We start from the raw sequence: 20,477 nt of genomic DNA on the forward strand, positions 1-20,477 counted from the left end.
CACACATCCGGGAAGTCAATGAGAATTTTGATAACAGACTAAGGTATGGAATTGCTTTTTTCTCCACATTTGCAGAGTGGTCCGAAGGAAAGGATGTTCTCCGATCTCCTGAAGGAGCAATGTGCCTTCACCATAAATCAGATTTGAAGAGATTAACACCCTCTTTTGTTTTCTGCCTTTCAAGCCTCACCAAGCTGATTATCAGTATCCTTTTATGTCACATAAAAATCAATATCTGATCCATCCAGTGTTTTCTGGTGTAAGAGAGGATAGAGAACACTTGGAGAAAGACATTCATTTTTATCCAAGAGACTCAGCCAAACATAGATCATGGTAAGTTATGCCACTTCTGAAGTATAAAGAAGAGTGAGTGCAGATACAGAATCTTAGTATTTATTGCTGTCATCAGGTTTAAGGTAATTTTTGTCTGATGGGTGGCCAAATCACAGTTCCACATGCAGTGGATGTGTTTGGTTTTGGAGACCTGTCTTCCTTATCTGCTCCGACTACTTCAGAGCTGTGGGTCTGATACCAAATTCAGCAGGACTGGCTGTCTCAGTGCTCGGTTTAGAAAGCTATTTCTGCAAATTAATTATTTGAGGAGCCACAAATTAATGCTTGAAATCAAGACCTTAAAAGGATTTAGCTAAGAGCTTAAGGGCACACTGTTTTACTTCAGTGTGGTATCACATGACCCTCCTTTTTTTTTTTTTTGGTAACAATCAGAAACAGATTTAAGTTATAAAGCATTTAAAAAACAAAGTCAATGAAGTAATGGCTTGGTTCTTGTGATGCATCTGTCACAATCTAAATGTTTATACATTTAAGTGTTACAATTAGAGCTGTTTATAGTAGGTTTATGTGACACAGGTGTGAAAGCAGAAATACTCAAAGATGATGATTTTTAACATTTCTTTAAACCTCACACAAACGCTGATCTTGCCATAGAGCATTACATTGGGTGACCAGTGCTGAGGAGTAGCTATTAAAATCCATTAGTGGCATTAGCTTACCTTGGATCCCCTTTGCCTGTAAAGAAATTCCACCTTATGTTTCCACCTAGGATTTGGAAAGAGTGCTCTGTTTGGTAGATAATGTTTCTGGAGTTTAGCCACAGAGTGTCTTCCTGGCTGGTGGGGACTATTACAGATAAAGACCAGCCTTTCTCACTGGTGGAGCAAATCTGCCTGGGCAGCTAGTGCTACTAAATGCAATCTATGGAGCAGTCTCTAAATGCAACCAACAGCTGTTGAAAAATGAGACTAATCACTTGGGTGGCCTGCTCACGGCACTTTAGTTCTAGACTAATAATGGTCTAAACTAGTCTTTCTAGAAGAAAAAGATGCTTAACCTCTTTGAGGTAGCAGATCTGGAGCTGCAGCTTTAAAATATAAAACACATTAGTGCAATATGTTAGGAAATACTACCTCCTTAACCAAAAGAGAAAAAATATAGTGTTTTAAGGTTTAAAAAAATAATCTGAAGTTTAAACATTTTGCAGTTCTTGTTGAGGTTTAAATCAGTGTTACACTCATTTTCCAAGTTTGTACCCCTGAGTCAGATATTGAATAAACATTGTACAGTAGGTACAGAAACTAGTGTTCTGGTTATCAAACAACAAACATGAATAGCCATTGTTTAAAGTGTTAAATGATTATGATATTTTTACCCATGGGACTTTAACTATGCACAGATTAAAGTGCTAATTTAATGTTTACATAACAGATTTAATTAACTACCAATCTAAGCATGTAATTTCCAACTGTTAGACTGAAAGTTTACCTACCGCCATCACCCTCATCTAGACAGTTTGTAAACTGATTTGGATTTAGTTATTCTGAATATTCATTATAATCACCAGTTAACAACAGAAGTAGAACACCTTTCAAAGTAACAAGATTTATGAGATCACATTGATCTTGAAACACAACTTGAAAGCAGAGTTCTTTGACTAGGATTACGAGATCTAACCTCAAAACCCCTATACCTTCGTAGTGTAATAATTGTGTTTCTATAACTGAGTTTTTAGCCTGTATTAAAATGGAACATTAACACTTTAACTTAAATGTGGTAACATTCAGCTCACACACACACAAAAAAAAAAACGCTGCTGACTGTCTCCAAGGATAACCCATGCTGATACGACAACACTAGGACCAAGAACTTATTGAATGGCAGGTTCAGATTGAAATGACAATTACCATGATTGTTAATCATTTGGTTTGTTCTGAAAAAAATGTGTAAAGGACCACCCTGTGTTATTAGGGGTGGGAGAGTCTTCATAATCCTTTGGGGGGATCAAAAACTGTCGAGAATTAATGGAGCATGGACTTCCAAAAGATCCATTTTCATTGTTGCTTTGAATTGATACAGGAGAGTCTGGAGAGTTTAACTTCCAGACATTAGTGTTTGCTTGAGGTCTGTAGCCCGCAATTTTATCTAAGTCCTCTTCTGTGGGTGAGTGGCTCTCCATTTTCATAGCATTAATTGGCAGTTGCATTTGTGGCTTATAGCCTGCTGTAGTGACAAAGTTAATTTCGGGCTCTTCCTCTGGATTAACTTGAGGCTGATACATTGATTGAATGTCAATATAAATGACTTGAGAAGATCCCACAGGTTCATCTATTGGTGGACTAGAGATCTCCTCCTCAATGATTGGTGGGCAGTATGACACCACCACGTGGCTTCCTGTTCCTGTCTCAGACCCATCTTCAGGAAGCTCACTATCTGCTACAGGGGATATAATTTCTGTGTCTTCTATTTTAAGGACAGTGGATCGCGTTTCCACCACTTCCACACTATTTGGGGTACAAGGGTTCATTTCCAAGGTTTTAAGAGCTGTGTTCCCCTAAAAAAAAGCCACAAGAAAAGCAGGAAAGTGAGGATAATGCAAAAGAATTGGATATTAAGAAAACGTAATACTATTTTAGTTCACATAGACAGTACAGTAACTCCTCACTTAAAGTCGTCCCGGTTAACATTGTTACATTGCTGATCTATTAGGGAACATGCTCATTTAAAATTGCACAATGCAATGTCGCTTGGCAGCTGCCTGCTTTATCCACTGCTTGCAGGAAGAGCAGCCCATTGGAGCTAGCTGGTGGGGGCTTGGAACCAGGGTGGGCCGGCAGCCCCACTATTAGCCTCCTGTTCTCCTAAGTTCCCTGTGTGGCAGCTGCCCAGCAGGCTATCAGTTTCTAGCAGTTCAGCTGTCCCTCCCCCCGCTGCCATGTGCTGCTTCTGCCCTCTGCCTTGGAGCTACTCTCTGGAGCCTCCTGCTTGCTGGGGGGGAGGGGCTAATATCAGGGTATTCCCCTCCTCCCTTCTCCTGCACCCGCTTATCCCATTTCCAAAGAGCGGGGCAGGGGCGAGGACACACGACAGGGCTCAGGACGGAGGGAGCTTGCGGGCAGGAGCTGCTGTCTCAACTTGCTGATCTATTTAAAAAGGCAGTGTACTTAGAGTGGGGTCAGTTCATCATTTAGCAGTGAGGCATTCCCTGGGAAATATCCCACCCTCTGTCTTCACCTCAACCAAGCTTCATAATCATCACTGATGTGTACCAGTATTAAATTGTTTGTTTAAACTTATACTCTGTGTGTGTGCGCGCGCGCATGTGCATGCTTGTGTGTGTGTATATATATATATATATACACACACACACACACACACACACACGTGCATACTATAGTCTTTTGTCTGGTGAAAAAAATTTCCCTGGAACCTAACCCCCCCATTTATATTAATTCTTATGGGGAAATTGGATTTGCTTAACACTGTTTCACATAAAGTCACATTTTTCAGAACCATAACTACAATATTAAGCGAGGAGTTACTGTATATTGTACTATGGTTTTCTTAATGAAATTGAGAGACGTATCACCATCTATACATTGCAACAGAGCAATTGTTTACTGTTTAAAAAACTATTCAACTATTCAGCTCCCCCGCTTCCCCATATATTTGTTTGTATATTTGATGTTCAGCTCATTTTAAAATATTTTAGCAGGTTCAAATTCAAAACTATTCATGAATTTTGCCAAAAAATATTTCTAATATAAAGCCAGCCACTATTTGCCTTTTATCTTGCTTATGTAATCTACTCTGAAAGCATTAGTTTGACTTTCCATTTACTTCCAGTTACAAACTGTGAGTAGTGGGCATGGAGGGGAGCTGGCGAGAATGCCATACCCTCGCTTTGCACTGCTGCCAATGCAAAGAGGAAGGAAATTAACAGTTGGGGATCAGCTAGATCATATCATCACTTCTACTGACTCTTGGGACATATCTTCTTGATGCAACTGTACATTTTAGATCAGTGGTCCCCAAACTTTTCTTCTTGCACCCCTCCTTATCAGTAATAGAATGTGTTCTCCTCCCGCTGCCCACCCCCCACACTGGGAGCAGAGTTGCAGCCAGGACTGGTGGCTGGGCTGGAGAAGAGCTGGGGGAAGAGCAGGGCTGGGTGGTGCTTCCTCCCCACTTCCTTCTGGGGGCTGGCCCGGGTGCCACGGTTTGGGGACCACTGTTTTAGATGCTTAAAAATGTAATTAAAATGAAGGTTACCTCACATATATTCTTCTGAAATTGCAATGCCTTACTGTTTTCAGGATTTGGAATGTCAGGGTAGAACGTTTCTTTAATCCTTTATAGAGAAAAGTTAAGTAATTTTCAAAATTACCAGCAAAGGTTCAGCATTTCAAAATAAGAACACAAGAAAAACAGTCACGATGTTACTATCAGGTCGTAATCCTCAACACAGAGTATAAACTTTAACTGTTCAAATTTTTCACTTTACACAGTTGTGCTTTAGGCTGCATGTAAAAAAACGCTTATACATTCTTCTGATGCTTCCACTGGAGTTTCAGGTTTCTGAAAGCTTGAAGATGGACTGTAAATTGATCGTGGGCAGATCACAAATTAAATGTGTGCCTAATTCTCCACATTTTAATTCGAGTTCTACTACACCTGACTTTGCACGCAGCCTCAGGTGGAGGAGAAGAGCACTGGACAATGAGCAGAAGATTTGGGTTCTTCTGGCTCTGTCACTGACTCACTGTGGGACCTTGTGGCCAAATCGCTACTTCTCTGGGCCTCCCTTCCTTCCTATCCCTCCCAATTATAAAATGGGAATACCACCTACCCTCACCCAAAGGTCTTGTGTAAAGCCCACTGAAATCCTCAGGTGTTTGGGGAAGCATGACAGGCGGTACCAGGCCTTTTAAGGCTCCCTGCAGGAGTCATGAAGGTGGGTCCTCCAGGCCTGCCTAGAAAGGCTGCAAGGAGGCAACCAATCAGAGCCTAACAAGCTCAGTTAAAAGGAGCCAAAGGGGCTTAGCAGGTCAGTCACTGGCTAGGACCAGAAGGGTGAAGGGCTGGAAGGCTGCAAAACTCTTCAGGGAAGGAGGCCTGGGAGAGACCTGCTCAAGCAGGGATAAGGCAGAGAGAACCCAAGGACTGTAACCCTAAGGTAATGGGTGAAGGCGATGAGATCGAGTGTGACACAGCCCAGGGAATGCAGCAGGAACTATTAAGGAAAGCAGCAGGTGGCTGCTGTTTGCAGGGTCCTTGGGTTGGGACCCAGAGTAGCAGGTGAGCCAGTGGAGAAGTGACCTAAACCCTGAAGAAGGTAAAAGATTCTTTACTAAGAGCCCAAGAAAGGGCACTAGATTTAAAGGTGCCCAACAGGAACTGAAGAGAGAAGGCACCCTCCGGAAGAATGGGCTGAGTCCAGCTTGAGCCAGGAAACTGAAAGACTTATTTATGTTTGTTTTTGACTTGAGTACCCTGGAAGGGGTTTGTCCATTTTAGATTGTATGTGACTTGCCTGGAGTGCCGAGCCACTGAAAACCTGCCTAGCGAGGTTGGCAGCCTACAGGGGGTGCCAGGAGAAAACTAAGATTGCAGCACCACAACCCAGCCAATAGGAGGCACTCATGAGAGGCGAGTGCACACCCTCACAGGAAGGCAATAAATTACTCAACACAAACAAATAGAAGAGTTTAACTGAAAATGAGTGTTTACCATTCCCTCTTTTGGTAGCAAAGGATGCTGGTCACCACTCCGAGCACAACAGCTACTGCCACTGGGATGAGAATGGCAATGATCAACCCCACGGCTGAGAAAAAATAATGAAAAACAGTAAGAGATATTCAAAGTTATCAACAAAGTTTGTGCCTCACAACCCTTTTGTAAAATTCCCAGATATCGGCCGCTTTATAGATCAGTGGCAGCTCATTGAGCCCCATCTGCCTGCAACAGTGGCCTATACTACATCCTTCATTGCAAAAGACAAACCCTCCCATAATGTAGTTGGTCAATTGTGAAATAGTGTGTAGAAAAGGAAGAAGTTGTCTGTTTGATCCCCTATTGGTACTAAGCTTCACATGTATGATGATAGGACTGATTGGAAATTTTATCCCAGACAGCATAACTGCTAGTGTTTATAGTATTTTAGGTGGCTATTTAAAATTACCAAACTATTTGTCTATTCTGTGCAGTGATTTCTACAGGTTAATTACATGTTGCATAAGTGCATTGCCTTTTACCTAGTTTAGTCTTTTAAGATCACTGAGCATCTCCTTTTCTCCCCTAACAAAAGTGCCAGTTTAGCCTTCTGGGCAGGGTCATTTCATGCACTTCTTCTTTCCAAACTGAGGGTATGGCTACATTAGAAATTTCAAGTGTAGTCAGAGCCGCAGCGCTGGGAGAGAGCTCTCCCAGCGCTGCTTGTAAACCACATCCCTTATGGGTGTAGCGTGCAGCGCTGGGAGCCCTGCTCCCAGCGCTGCCGCCCTGATTACACTGACACTTTACAGCGCTGCATCTTGCAGCGCTCAGGGGGGTGTTTTTTCACACCCCTGAGCACGAAAGTTGCAGCGCTGTAAAGTGCCAGTGTAGCCAAGCCCTGAGTAAATCTTTTTTTCCACCCCCATCATCAGCTGGCTTTAGTCATTTTCAATCTTTTGAGCAGTTATGAGTTCAGACCCCATCCATATGTATGAGATGATGATGTTTTTAAACAAGCATTAATTACTATGAGCTTCATAGTACCTGTAACAGTTTAATAGCTGTAAGGTTAATTTCCCCCCCCAGTCTGCTACAACAGGCCTGGGATAGCTAAGCAGGAAAAGACATCAGATGAGTCCAAGATAAAGATCATGGTACTCTGACTTAAGCACTGCCATCCTAGAATGTTCAACTTACAATTCTCCTTTGTCACCACATACAGGTCTTTTGATGGGCCTATTCCACCAACGGTATAAGCTCGTAAGTCCAGGCGGTAACTTGTTTTGCCTTGAAGACCAAGTATTCTCAAAGACTTTTTCGTTAGGTCAGTAATATTCTTAACTGTTAGCTCAGGAGACCCTGTTTTGTTTTGTTTTTAAAAAGATAGAAAACGTACACCACATTAGAATATGTTCACCAAACGCAAACTTCATATTAAACTGGAAAACCATCTTTTTAATGGAGCAAAATCCTGAGTACAGAATTATGCTGCAGAAAATCCACTACTGTGTAGTGTAACGGTGTTAATTAAGCAGCACAAAGGGTGTATCTTCAGCACAGAAATAACTCTCATTATGTACACTTGAGTTACTCCTCTTAAGTTAGCCCAGCTCAAGTGAGAGCAGCCATGCTATGAAATAGTACTAAAGCTGCTGTGTCCACACTGATGCTGCACTAAGACTTCTGATGACATAATTGCATTCTTAGCACTGCTGTAAGCTGAGCCATTCTATGAATTCTTTCCTAATGAACTATGGGAAAACTTGTTTGCCCTGCCTGGCACATGGGGAGGAATTGTGAGAAGGCCTTGGAAGACTTAGCCTCCATCCATACTACAGAGTCATTGTGTTAGCAGATGACTAGCTGTGCTAACTCAAGTTTTAGCCTATATTTCCTGATGACCATCCAGCTTGAGTTAAAAGCATCATCATACTGAAATTAAAGTCTGCTCACAATCCTAACCTTGATTTGGGGGCAGAACTCAAATTTTAACTCAAATTAAGTTTGCAGGAAAGACAAGCCCAAACAGTGAAGAGAAAGGATTATGGCAGACTAAATGTTAATAAACTGCAAGCTGAAAATAAAGATGTCATGCACTGAACTCCACCATTTGCTACAGACTTCATATAATTACATTTCACAACATCTCTGGTAAGTGCAATTACATTTTATAAGGTTATTTCTTCTATCATTCGCACACTACCACAATTATCAGTTTTGGAATTAACTGAATGAAAAGAATCACACTAGCAAGGAAAGAAACTGGCCTTCTCCTTATCTACAGACCAGAGACAGCATGAGCAACGGCAATGCAACATTATCCCAACCACATTGCCAATGCACTTAAACCCAGTTCTGGAGGGTTCGCCATTTTCACACACTCTTCTCATTCAGTGTTTTCCTGAGGGACTGGATGTTCATTGTCATGGTGACTTGTGTGGTGTGAGTGCCCTAGTCAACTAGAAATTCCACTCAGTTCATCTACTCTTGCCCACACGAGCAGTTAGTATTTTAAATGTCTTCGCCAGTTATGGAAGGCCAATTTAGGTGCTGAACAATGCCAACTGAACTGTAAATAAACAATTGTTTCTTAAAGGACTATTCATTCGCGAGTAATGGGAGTTTACAGGAAAATTGAGGACCATATATTTTATTTACCTTCTTCCATGAAACTAGTCTTTGAAGAACCTTTTTCCCCTTTTGCAAAGTAAAGAATATATCCCTTTAAAAACCCCTGGCAGTCTTCAACAGGAATGTCTTCCCATTTTACTAATATTGAATCTGAAGAGGTTTCTTCTACAGTAAAATTTGGTGCTACCTTTGGAGCTGTGGAAAGAATTGGAAAAAAAAAAAGTTAAACAACTATCCTTCCATTGCATGCTAAAAGTATGTTAGTATTACAGCATTATTATTAGGACTGACATGTTGATCACTACACTGAAAATCTTCTAGATCCATTTTTGTCCCTTTCAAACAAAATATTAACGAACAGGTGACATTAGCCAGGTGTCACTACATCAGCCTCCTTATTGGAATATTATCACCAGTAATTTGTATTGCAAGGGCATCTACTAATCCCAGTCATAGACAAGGACCCTATTGTGCTAGGTGCTATACAACAGAACAAAAAGATGTCCCTGCTTGCAATATGAACACACATTAAAAATAAATCCAGCTAGTGCAAACGTTTAGAAAGATGCAACTTAATAAAAACTGTCTCATTTTCAAATGGCTGTAACTTTGCTTTATTTGAAGAAACTGTATTTAGTAACAACAGAGCCTGCATTCTTCATTGAGAAAAGTATTAATGCTGTTTAAAAGGAGTCACAAATCTCCATTACAATACATGGGCTTTAGTGCAGGGATCACAGCAAGGCACATTCACATAACAGGCCTTAGCTGGACGTACAGATAACACCATAAGTGAAATTTTAGAAGCCAACTGTGTTTTTACAAGATAAGAAAATATATATGTATTATATCACAATTTCTGTTTTGAAAAATATGACAAACTGAGTCCAAATGCTTTGTTGTTGTTTTCTAAGAGAGATGTAAATGGTTGAAAACAAGAGATTAGAGTAAACGTTTCATTTCATCTTCCATCACAGCATTAAGCAACAAGCAATGATCCCTACAAAGCAATACCCTGGCTCAGACTAAGTAATCAGAAAAAGTTTCCAATAAAATTATTCCAAGCACCTGGCAGAAGATACCTTAAAGTTCAAAATGAAATGGGTCCTATAGCTACACAATACGCATTTATCCTTAACAACTAGGAGAGTGAAGTATTAAGAGAGTTCAGACTTCCAGGAACAGAGCAAAAGGGAGTGGAGGGATGGTCATTAAACACAGGGCCGGTGCAACCGTTTAGGCGACCGCACTGGGAGTTGGGGGGGCGCCATTTTCTTCGGCAGCCACCGTGGCACTCGGATCTTCGGCTCCTCCATTTAGGCGGAGGGAGCTGGGGCAGGGGAGCGCGGGGAAGGCTGCCTGCAGCAAATAAGGGGGGGGCAGCATGCAGGGGAATTCCCTGCCCCAGCTCACCCCTGCCCCTCCTCCTCCCCGAACACGCCATGGCTGCTTCACTTCTCCCACCTCTCAGGCTTGTGGCGCCTATCAGCTTAGACACCGCAAGTCTGGGAGGTGGGAGAAATGAAGCAGCTACGGAGTGCTCGAGGTGCTCGTGCGTGGAGCAGGGGTGAGCAGAGGCGGGGGGGGTGCTTCAGGGTGGAGGGGGGGAGCTGCCGCGGGGCGGGGAGGACGCCCTCAGGGCGGGGAACCAGCTAGGATACAGAGAGTGGAAGTTCACTGAATTAGTGAATAAGTGATACATTAAAAATCTTTATTAATGAACTCTAAAGGCTGGTGGCACTGAAAGAGATAAAGGAAATATTCAGCAGTAAGAAGATTCTGCTTTCAAACTTTTTTAAATTTATCTAGTGAAGACAAGTACAAGTTAGTCATATTTATTTTATCTTGTATTTCTAAATGATCTTAATAAAATGCACTTACGCAATTCTTTCATATATCCCGTTATATTCTGTAATAACTGATATCCATTGTGTTTGCAGCCATATAGTGAAAAATTGTATCTCACACCAGGTTGAAACAGAGCTGCAGAAAAATAATCACTGTAAGCAAAATCTTTTTACATGAGTTATATTTTTAGCTTTTACATGCATATTTTCATACAAAAACATTTAAAGTAATAGCCCAAATTATTAAACCAGCAATCCTAAACTGGGGATTCGTAGCCCTCTGGGGGCCACAAACAGGTTTCAGAGGGTCTGCCAACCCCACCATACTGCAGGGGCTGGAACCCCACTGTCCTGAAGTCCTGCTGCCTGGGGCTGAAGCTGCAGAACACTAAAGCCACAGGAAACAACTGTTTTTCTCCATATAAAAGCCTGAGCAACTGAACTTCCCAGGGCCCCAGGCAATTGTCCTGCTTGTTACCAGCCCTGGCTTTTATATGCAGAAAGACAGTTGTTGGGACACAAGTGGGCCTTGGAAAGAAAAAGGTTGAGAACCTCTAAATCAGACCATATGGTATTTACATACTAATATTTCCCCTATTTAATCCATACTGTATTTATACACAAAAGGTGTGCCATTACACACACAGTTCAGAGCCAGTTAATAATTTTGACCATTCAGAGCAACCTAGACAGTCTAAACAAATATCATTAGGAAAAGGTTGGAAGCAGCACAGATGATTGCTTTCCATTATGAAACACACACTTGCAATGTTAACAGAAATGCTATTTTTCCTTCAAGGCTATCATGTTTCTTCTTTCCCCTCCCCTGATATAGTGGCTCATCAACTGATTTCTTCTTAGTTATTACAGCCACATCCATTACAGCACTGTTATTCAGAGGGACTATTCTCTTCAATAAGGTGCTCAAGGCTTGAATCGAGATTGTATAAAACACATGTTGTTCTCTCTCTAAACAAGGGGAAGATCCCAGAGGAAGAAAATCTAAGTGAAAAATGAGTTCAAAAGAGCTGGCAGTTTTGCAAGGAGACAATATTAGAGGTACAGCTGCAAACTACCCTGGTACAATGGAAAGATAGGAAAAATAGTAAAAGGCCTATATGGCTCCAACAGGAGCTCTTTATGAAACAGAGCTGAAAATCAAAATGGTATCCTACAAAAAGTGGAAAACATGGACAAATTGCTAACAAGAAGTATCAAAGAACCGCACAAGCATGTAAGAATAAAATCAGAAAGACTAAAGCACAAAATGAGTTACACCTGGCAAAGGACATAAAAGGCAATAAGAAGAGGTTCTTTCAATACGTTAGGAGCCTGAGAAAGATGAAGGAAAGTCTAGGTCCTCTGCTTAGCAGGGAGGGAGAGCTAGTAACTGATGGCATCAAGAAAGCTGAGGTGTTTAATGCCTGTGTTGTGTCAATCTTCAGTAAAAAGGCTCATGGTGACCAGATACTCAACATAATTAATATTAAACAACCCGGGAGAAGGAATGCCAGCCAAAATAGGGAAAGACTGAATATGTCTAAGTAACAAGGCCTAATGAAATTAAGGAACTGCCCTGAAAAAATCTCAGAACCATTCCTGGAGTACCCGTGAAGTCCCACAAAACTGGAGAAGGCAAACATAGTGCCTGTCTTTAAAAAGGGGAACAAAGAGGACCTGGGGAATTACAGACCAGTTAGCCTAACTTGGATAGCTGGAACAAATTATTAAACATTCAATTTGTAAGCACCTGAAGGATAATGGTGGTAATGAACAGCCAGCATGGATTTGTCATGAACAAATCATGCTAAACCAACCTAATTTCCTCCTTTGACAGGGTTACTGGCCTAGTGGAGGGGCGAGGGGAAAGCAGTAGATGTGATATCTTGATTTTAGTAAATCTTTTGAAACAGTCTCATATGACATTCTCATACGCAAGGCAAATGTGTTCTACTTTACTATAATGTGGGTACACAAAGAGACCATACTCAAAGACTAATCATCAATGGTTTGCTCTCAAACTGGAAGGGCGTATCTAGTGGAGTTCCGTAGGGGCCAGCCTTGCGTCTGGTACTATTCAATATTTTCATCAAATGTCTTGGATAACGGAGTGGAGAGTATGCTTATAAAATCTGAAGGTGACATCAACCTGGGAGTGGTTTGCAAGCACTTTGGAATACAAGATTAGAATTCAAAATAATCTAGACATATTGGAGAATTTGTCTGAATTCAACAAGATGAAATTCAATAAAGACATGTGAAAAGTATCTATGAAGGAAAAATCAAATGTACAGCTACAAAATGGGGAAGAACTGCCTCGGTGGTACTACTGCTGAAAAGGATCTGCTGTTATAATGGATCACAAACCGAATATGAGTCAACAGTGTAATCTGAAAAAGGCTAATATTATTCTGGGGTTATTAACAGGAGTGTCATATGTCAGACACAGGAGACAATTATCCTGCTCTACTTGGCACTGGTGAAGCCTTAGCTGGAGTAATGTGTTCAATTTGTGGAACCACATTTCAGGACAGAAGTAGACAAAGTGGAGAGAGTCCAGAGGAGAACAACAATTTAATCAATTATAAGATATGTAGAAAACCTGACCTATGAGGAAAGGTTAAAAAAACTGGGCATGTTTAGTCTTCAGAAAAGATGATTGAGGGGGACCTGATAAGAATCTTCACAATATATTGAAGGCTGTTATAAAGAGGATGAGGATCAATAGTTCTCCATTTCTACTGAAGGCAGAATAGGACATAGTGGCCTTAAATTGCAGCAAGAGAGATTTAGGTCAGATATTAGGAAAAACTATCTATAAGAGCAGTTAATCTCTGGAATAGGCTTCTAATAGAGCTTGTGGAATCCCATCACTGGAGGTTTTTAAGAACAGGTTGGACAAACACCTGTCAGGAATGGTCAAAATTACTTGGTCCTGCCACAGCGCAGGACTTTACTTCTCGAGGTCCCTTCCAGCCCTACATTTCTATTATTCCATCATTCTATAAGATGACAAAAGACTCAGCCCTACCAAGTGCTGCCTGCCCTCCACACTAGGTGAAGTTGCAGGAGGTCCTGAGTAGTAGTCTTTGTGCAATCAAATGCTCACACCTTGAGCCAACAATCTCATGCATGTGGGTAGATCCCTATGAGTGCTGGGAGCCTCTGTGCTGTCAGCTGAGCTCCGGGCACGTGCAGGGGTCTGACTACAAGGATTTCATTGTAGGGTTGAGGCTCTAGGTGACTGAGTCTTAAATGTTGGCTCTAGATGGGACCTTTATATTTAATTTTTTATGTTCTAGTCTTTGTAATGCCCTCTTAGACAGCAGGAAATATGCCTCTTTTCCTGCTTATTTCTTTTCTCCCCATTTGCTCCCCACTATTCCCATCACAGCTCTCACTTTCTCACACTCAAAAAACCAACGTATTCTTCCCCCACCCCCTTGATGTCCAGAGTGGTACATTTGAATCTGGAAGATTTGCCCTGGATTTTAACAACTTTACAGAATGCTAAAGTTTGGGCTTCAGCTAGATTTCTTTTAACAACTTTAAAACATTCTGGAAAGTGTAAAGAAAATAATAGTTGAATCAAGAACTAAGAGATGGAGACAGCTGAGGAGAGTGAGAAGTTAATAGAAATATTAGCACAAAGAAGGTATTTAAAAACAGTACCTTTTATCCTTTCTACTGATAATTTTCTGCATTCACTTGCAAAGCCAGAATACCATGCAAACTTTGAATTGGAAAGTCTAATTTAAACCATGATTTTCCCTTACCAGATTTGATCACAGCATCTATTGCATTTGAAGGAAACATTTCCCAGTCCACATTACACGGTTCAGATCCCGATGAAATACACCATTTTAATGTGTAGCCACAGGTCACGTTAGGGTCAGAATGCCAAGAAATGTAAATTCCATTTCCTGTTGCAATTGCCAGCTCTGTTTTGACATTGTCTATAATAAAGACAGTATATAAAAAACATTAGAGTTCCGCCTTGTATCTTTACCTCAAAGGGCTTTCAGAAGCCTGAACTACAGTCCTTAGAAAACAGGTGCCATGAGAACACATATACAATGTGTTCATGCTAGGAAAGAGGATCACACAACTGGCTCTGTGAAACTGGAGTAAATTATACTATACTTTTTGAAGCACTATAAATCAAACTTAGAAGTCTATAGTGAAGTCTGCAAGAGTAGTGCAGAAAGGAGTGAAAAAAGTTCAGCAGATCCTCAGGTTTGGATACAAATCACCTTCTCTGGATAAGTTTCTATTGCAGGGGTTCTGGTTTAATTCAAATTGACACCAATTTGGTATAAGTCTCCAGCTACTAATTCCTTCCATCCATCCACCCCCAAAACACCAGGCTGTTGACTAGTTCCTACAGAGCCACCAACTATGGCTACCATTCAGGTGGGACCTGGTAAGTCTTAAAGATCCCCTGGAGCAACTAAAATACTTAAGTACCCATCACATCTTCAGAACCTCCTCAACTTTTCTTGAGTTTCTTTAAATGTTCTTAGCCTTGATCCCTGTTTGCTTGGATCATCACATTGTATTAAAACTGTCCAGTCTATGCAAGACTGAGTTTAAAGGGAAAGACAAATCTCAGTAATTAAAAAAAACCCAAAGAGAAACACTAATTCCTCCCTAAGGTGTTGTGAATATTAAAGGGCTATGTAAATGCTGAGTGTTCTAGGAGAATGTATGCTGTGCGCTAACAGAACGATTTTTTGGAAGAAAATATCATTGCTGAATTGCCACTTCAAGGAATGTCAATTTCACCTCTTTTTGTATTCATTTATCTCCATTTGATGTGACTATAAGGGTAAATGTATAGACAGGGCAAGTTCTTAAACTGTTAAAAAACAACCCTGAAACACACAGTTTCTAAGAAGTTGAACATTCAAGGAAATTCCATGTTAGAGTGCATGTTTATATGACACTTGCATAGTATTTTATTTCTAGAATTTTGTTAATATGAAATTAATTTACTAACAGTAGGCTCAATAGTATTCTCTCAGGAAAAAAACCACTGGATATTGAAGAGCTGCACGTGCATGTTTTTGCTGCAATCTAGATTTCCGTTTCACTAGCAGCACAAATACTGCCATGATGGAGGCCAGAAAGGCACCCACATAGAAAGTTTGCTTCTCCCCCATTGTATCTTTTTAATTATGTTGAAAGCTCACATTAAGTAGGATATGACGTTGGCTTTGCTTCCCTTTCAATTTTCTCATGAAACCTATCTCGCGCATCAGAAACGTTTCTCTCATATTGATGTTATAAACATTTGCAGGCTGTACAGGATGCAGCCGGAAGTAACTGTAAAGCCATGTAATCCAGGTCAGCGGGTGAGTCATGTTTCAAATAATTCCTACGTCAACTCGGAAGACAATTCAGAATGAGTATATGGTCGGTAACACCAAAGGGAAACGCAGTCTTCCAAATGGTACCTTTCCAGTACTATGCTCTAATAATCACAGAGTTCCAGCCGTTACCCTCGGTCACAGGGTGCAGAGCGGAATTATCTAGAGAGCCCTACATTCTACAGAGTCAACTACTGTTGTTGCTCATGATATGGAGTTATTAAAGTGATGCCATTAATTTATCTATCCTGCCCAATTCCTTTTCCTTCACATATGCGGTGATAAATTAATAGGTAGTATCGCTATAGAGGAGCTGAAGGCTATTTAGCCTGAGGACAAAACTTGTTATGGATAATGGGGGATCATGGTTACTGACATCCCAACTATAAATCTCAAACAAAACACATTTCTGCCTAAAGAGATGTAATTTTATTTTCAGAACTTCAGACAGAAAGCACACAGCTATGATGTCTATTACATGTCCACATGGGGTGTATGGGTCACATTATGTGCCTTAAGAGGTCACAGCTGAGCGGCTAGGAAGCACAGCTTCTGCAGAGCTGCTACTCCCCACTCCAGGACAGTTGGGCGAGGGCTAGCAGTGCCTTCACTCTGTCTTCCCAATGTGCCAGCCAACCCAGATGAATGGAAGTGGATGGGGAAGTAATCGGCACCAGGTATAGGGCTGGCAAAGATTCCTTTTCCCCTGGAGCACGGGGGAACTGGGACCATGTTGTGACTTATGTGGTCTGCTCCTGTGCTTTGTGCTGCCCTTTCCCCAGCATTTGCACCAGAACCAATTTAGCCCAAAGTATTTCCTTCACATATAGGAGGGTAGTTCACTACCAAGGAGGGCATTTTTAGATATCTTAAATGAGAGGCCTCAATAACCCTAACTTACACCTTCAAGCCCCTGCTTTTGACACCATATCATGATCCAGGCACATTATTGGTTAGCTCCATTAGTATTCTCCCTTCATGTGATCAATTACACATGCATTTAATTGATGTCTGAGTCCCACAGAGTGGAAAAATGTTAAACAACTATGCAACACTTTAGAAGCAAGAAAAACCTATTTTGATCCTCTTACATTTAATCAAATTTATTTGAGTCAAAAAGATAGCAAAGAAATCAATAAAACCTCCTAAAAGTTGAAGATTTGTGCAAAAGATTTAGCCTCTCCCTTGTTATTCCTGGGAAGTCTCCAGAAAACTGCAACACAACAACCTAGCCTGTAACCACCTTCCTTCTACATGACAAATATAATTTGCTGGTGAGACACTGCACTTAAAACAAAGCAGTGACTGTAGAATGAAAAAATCACTTGTTACTTGCACAGATCAGCAAAATTCTCTGAAAAAACCACCACCCAGCTGTTCCACAAGCTTTGAATGTTTTAAATCCCTGAATCAAGTACTCACCACTTGGAAGATCCACACTAGTTATCCTAGAAGGGGGAGATGAGCCAGCACGATTTTTGGCTATAACACTGATTAAACAATCATTTCCCCCAAGTTTTATTTCAGTGCTGTTCAAGGGTACAGGGACTTCATGAGCCTTTAGCATTCTCTCTCGCAAGTAACATACCACCTCATGGGATAGTATTATTCCATTTGCTTCGGAAAGAAGTAACGGCTATGCAACAAAACAAGCACAAATCACATTAAAAAACAAAACTATCGTTAAAAATCAGGACACAGGAATACATGCATCTAATACTCAAAAATGACCAGGCAAAAAAGTCAGTAAAGCAAGAATGGTTTTAGGAGTTAACACATGAGCACTGAAGACAACTCTCAAAGGGACAAATTTAAGGAAGTTATTCTGTATGTGAAATCCTACTTAATTCCATATGCAGCTGTTTTTAGTAATACATTTTTTTTTAAAAGCATAGTCCACATTTCTGGGATAATGATGTTTTCATTTAGGACACTACTTTTCTGAGTAAAGGCACTATAAAATATTTAAGAACAACAATTAGATTTACTGGCTATAAACTCTTCACACATTGAAAGTACATAAGAAAAGCAATGAACACACACACCGGTACATACCTTCCAAAAGACTGTTACAGTTTCTCCGACAGGACTTCTCTGTCTCCAAATATCCGGTCCTCTTGCAGGAGCTACGAAAGGAGATTTTACAAAATAAGATAACTTTGTTAAGCATGTGGCTTACAAGTTCAATAGTTTGACATAAAAGACAGTTCAATAAACTTACGGGCTTCCAAAGTTGTGAGCTTTTTTCCCTCACTCCATTTACTCCATTTCCAGAAATACTCAGAAGCTGAACAGCGTACTCTGAATGTATATGTGCCATACGGATGTAATGCATCCACCCAAGCTCTGTAATTTGAATTTTCTGCACCGGCCATTGAGACATTCTGCTGTTAAGAATTAATAGAATTCGATATGAAAACCTTTCCCCCACCCTGTATCATGCTAGTACCACTACCTGCAAAATGTTTTTTAAAAGTCGACTACAGTATTAAAGTTGTACAATCAGGCAATTATGCGATTATTTAAGAAGAATGTGTTATACAAAGTCCAGTGGTATGTAGTCTCTATTAGCGGGGGCAACAGGGATGTACACTAAAAAGGTTTCATGCCAGAATATATGGGGAAATAAATGTAAATGAAAGAAAATATATAGGGAAAATATTTTACATAAAATCACCGTTCACCAGTGAAAGTTTTTCAAAGGCCTATCATAAGACGTTACCCCTAGTATAGAAATTAAAATACTAATAACTACTTTAAAACACATGTGGATATATACTAAATTGTCAACATTAGACGCTGTAACCTGTATGATAATGGGAATATTCCTATACCATAAAGGAGAGTAATCACAATGCTAACAATACTCTCTGCTTTCCCAACCCCCTACCATTTGATTCCCAAAAGCGTTGCACTCTCTGAACCACCAGGAAGGACTGGTGGTCCACTGATCATAATGTGAATACCCCTTTCTTTTGAGCCGGTTCCACAAGGCTATGTATGACAGCTATTATCACTGAACACTCTTTCTACATATGTATTAAATCCTGGCTCCACAGAAATCAATGGCGAAATCCCCTCTGATTTCAACGGGACCAGGATTTCACCCAAAGTGCTCTTATGCTCACAATGATGAGCATGATAGGAGAACCTGGACAGACAAATAGCATTCTTTCTTTGTAAAACAGTGCCTGCACAAAGCACACCCAAGAAAAACTGCTTGACCAACATCCATATCATGCAAATAAAATATATACCAGTAACAATATTCCTACTAAGTGCTCCTTTTTCCTTTGAAGGAAAGCAAACATAATCATAATCAGGTTTTAGTATAAAACAGTCAGTTACAGAGTATTGAGTTTAAAGCAGTTAAAACAGTGCATAATAGTGACACATATATGCATAGTACTATAAATGTACAAGTGACTCACTGCCACAGCTGCTGTGAGAAATCCTGACCCTGGGAACATTTCTTACTGAATCTACTTATAAATACACATCTATTCTGGATGCCAAGAACTGGTCACCAAAGTGAATTTTAGTCTGAAATTAGTTATAATTGTTTTTCTAATCCAAATGACAAACAGAAGATGTCAAAAAGCCAGCAATTGAGCACATGGATGGAAAAGCTTCTGCCACTGTCACCAAAACATCTTGTAGTATTGATAACAATTTCACAGCTATTCCTTGATTACACTATGCCCTGTTCATCTGTTCATTTATATTCTAGCGCAGCGTTTCTCAGATGTGGCCAATGTAGTCGCATGCAGTCACCAAGGGCTTTTTGTGCAGCCACAGCCTCCTGGGTAGTGATGGGGCGAGGGGAGCAAAGCAGAGGCCCCTCCCCTGGACCCACCAGCAGGGGCTCGTCCCTGCCCCGGTCTGGATCCACAAACATTGTAGGAGCAGGTGATCAGTGGGAGTTCACCGTCTTCCTGGGGCTTCATCCATGTGAAGGTGGGCTCCTTCCCCCCAGCCACAGGGTTTCATGCTCTGGACCCAGGCTCACCCCCACCATCGCTCTGGCCTCTGCTGCCTCCTCCAGCACTCCATCCAGACACCCAATCACCGCTGCATACCCTCCGCCTCCCTACCCACCTCCCCATCCACAGCTTAATTTGTCCCCCAACTTGCTGAGTAAGTTTGCTCTGAAAAGTAACATTAACAAATATACAAATATCGCTTTTCACAGAAGCAGACTTACTAACTAGCAAGTCTAAAAAAACCCACCAAAAAAGCAAAACATGCAAAGCACCTTATTTGTGTTTCTATTCTGTTTAGGTCCAGTAAAGAAGAGAGACAACTGTTGATAATTTTGTCTGCAAAAAAACTCTACAAAAGTACATTACAATGATTTGGACATGTATATATGCACATCTGTTTGTTTTTCCTAAAGTTAATTAAGTATTTTAGGAAAGAATTGTCAGATCGGCCACCAGCAAGAGTTGGTGGCCACACTCTGAGGCCACCAAAACACTTCTTGTGAGAACCCCTGCTCTAGCGTCTGGAGAGCAAGGTAACAAAGCTACATCTTTTATAAAGTTTCAGCCTGTATTCCAATAGCAGACGCCAGTCTAAATGTCACTTCTTTTCGCTCTCCCCTCAAACCCTCAAGCAACCT

General features: G+C 40.9%; 1 protein-coding gene and 1 long non-coding RNA gene across 5 annotated transcripts in view; one reads left to right on the forward strand and one right to left on the reverse strand.

Annotated features, from left to right (window-relative positions):
• Positions 1-258: 258 nt before the first annotated feature.
• LOC142046968 (uncharacterized) lies at positions 259-20,313 on the forward strand. Of its 2 annotated transcripts, none has more exons than XR_012656076.1 (6): positions 259-333; positions 5,812-5,943; positions 6,043-6,141; positions 7,232-7,333; positions 10,581-10,642; positions 20,138-20,313. It is a non-coding gene; the product is annotated as an uncharacterized LOC142046968 (long non-coding RNA). The 2 variants fall into 2 exon arrangements; XR_012656077.1 differs by lacking the exon at positions 20,138-20,313 and adding an exon at positions 14,267-14,342.
• LIFR (LIF receptor subunit alpha) overlaps positions 327-20,477 on the reverse strand; it is a 102,356-nt gene continuing 82,205 nt past the window's right edge. For all 3 annotated transcript variants that reach the window (XM_032764282.2, XM_032764283.2, XM_032764281.2), the window contains 10 exons: positions 18,078-18,240; positions 17,912-17,982; positions 17,279-17,492; positions 14,264-14,443; positions 10,522-10,623; positions 8,668-8,835; positions 7,207-7,368; positions 6,025-6,118; positions 4,567-4,645; positions 327-2,848 (listed from right to left, as the gene is read on the reverse strand). In XM_032764282.2, the coding sequence (XP_032620173.1) occupies positions 2,210-2,848; positions 4,567-4,645; positions 6,025-6,118; positions 7,207-7,368; positions 8,668-8,835; positions 10,522-10,623; positions 14,264-14,443; positions 17,279-17,492; positions 17,912-17,982; positions 18,078-18,240 (1,872 nt within the window). In that variant the 3' untranslated portion in view covers positions 327-2,209. The remainder of the gene's footprint in view (positions 2,849-4,566; positions 4,646-6,024; positions 6,119-7,206; positions 7,369-8,667; positions 8,836-10,521; positions 10,624-14,263; positions 14,444-17,278; positions 17,493-17,911; positions 17,983-18,077; positions 18,241-20,477) is intronic.

Source organism: Chelonoidis abingdonii, chromosome 6 (assembly GCF_003597395.2).
Source record: "Chelonoidis abingdonii isolate Lonesome George chromosome 6, CheloAbing_2.0, whole genome shotgun sequence".
NCBI lineage: Eukaryota > Metazoa > Chordata > Testudines > Testudinidae > Chelonoidis > Chelonoidis abingdonii.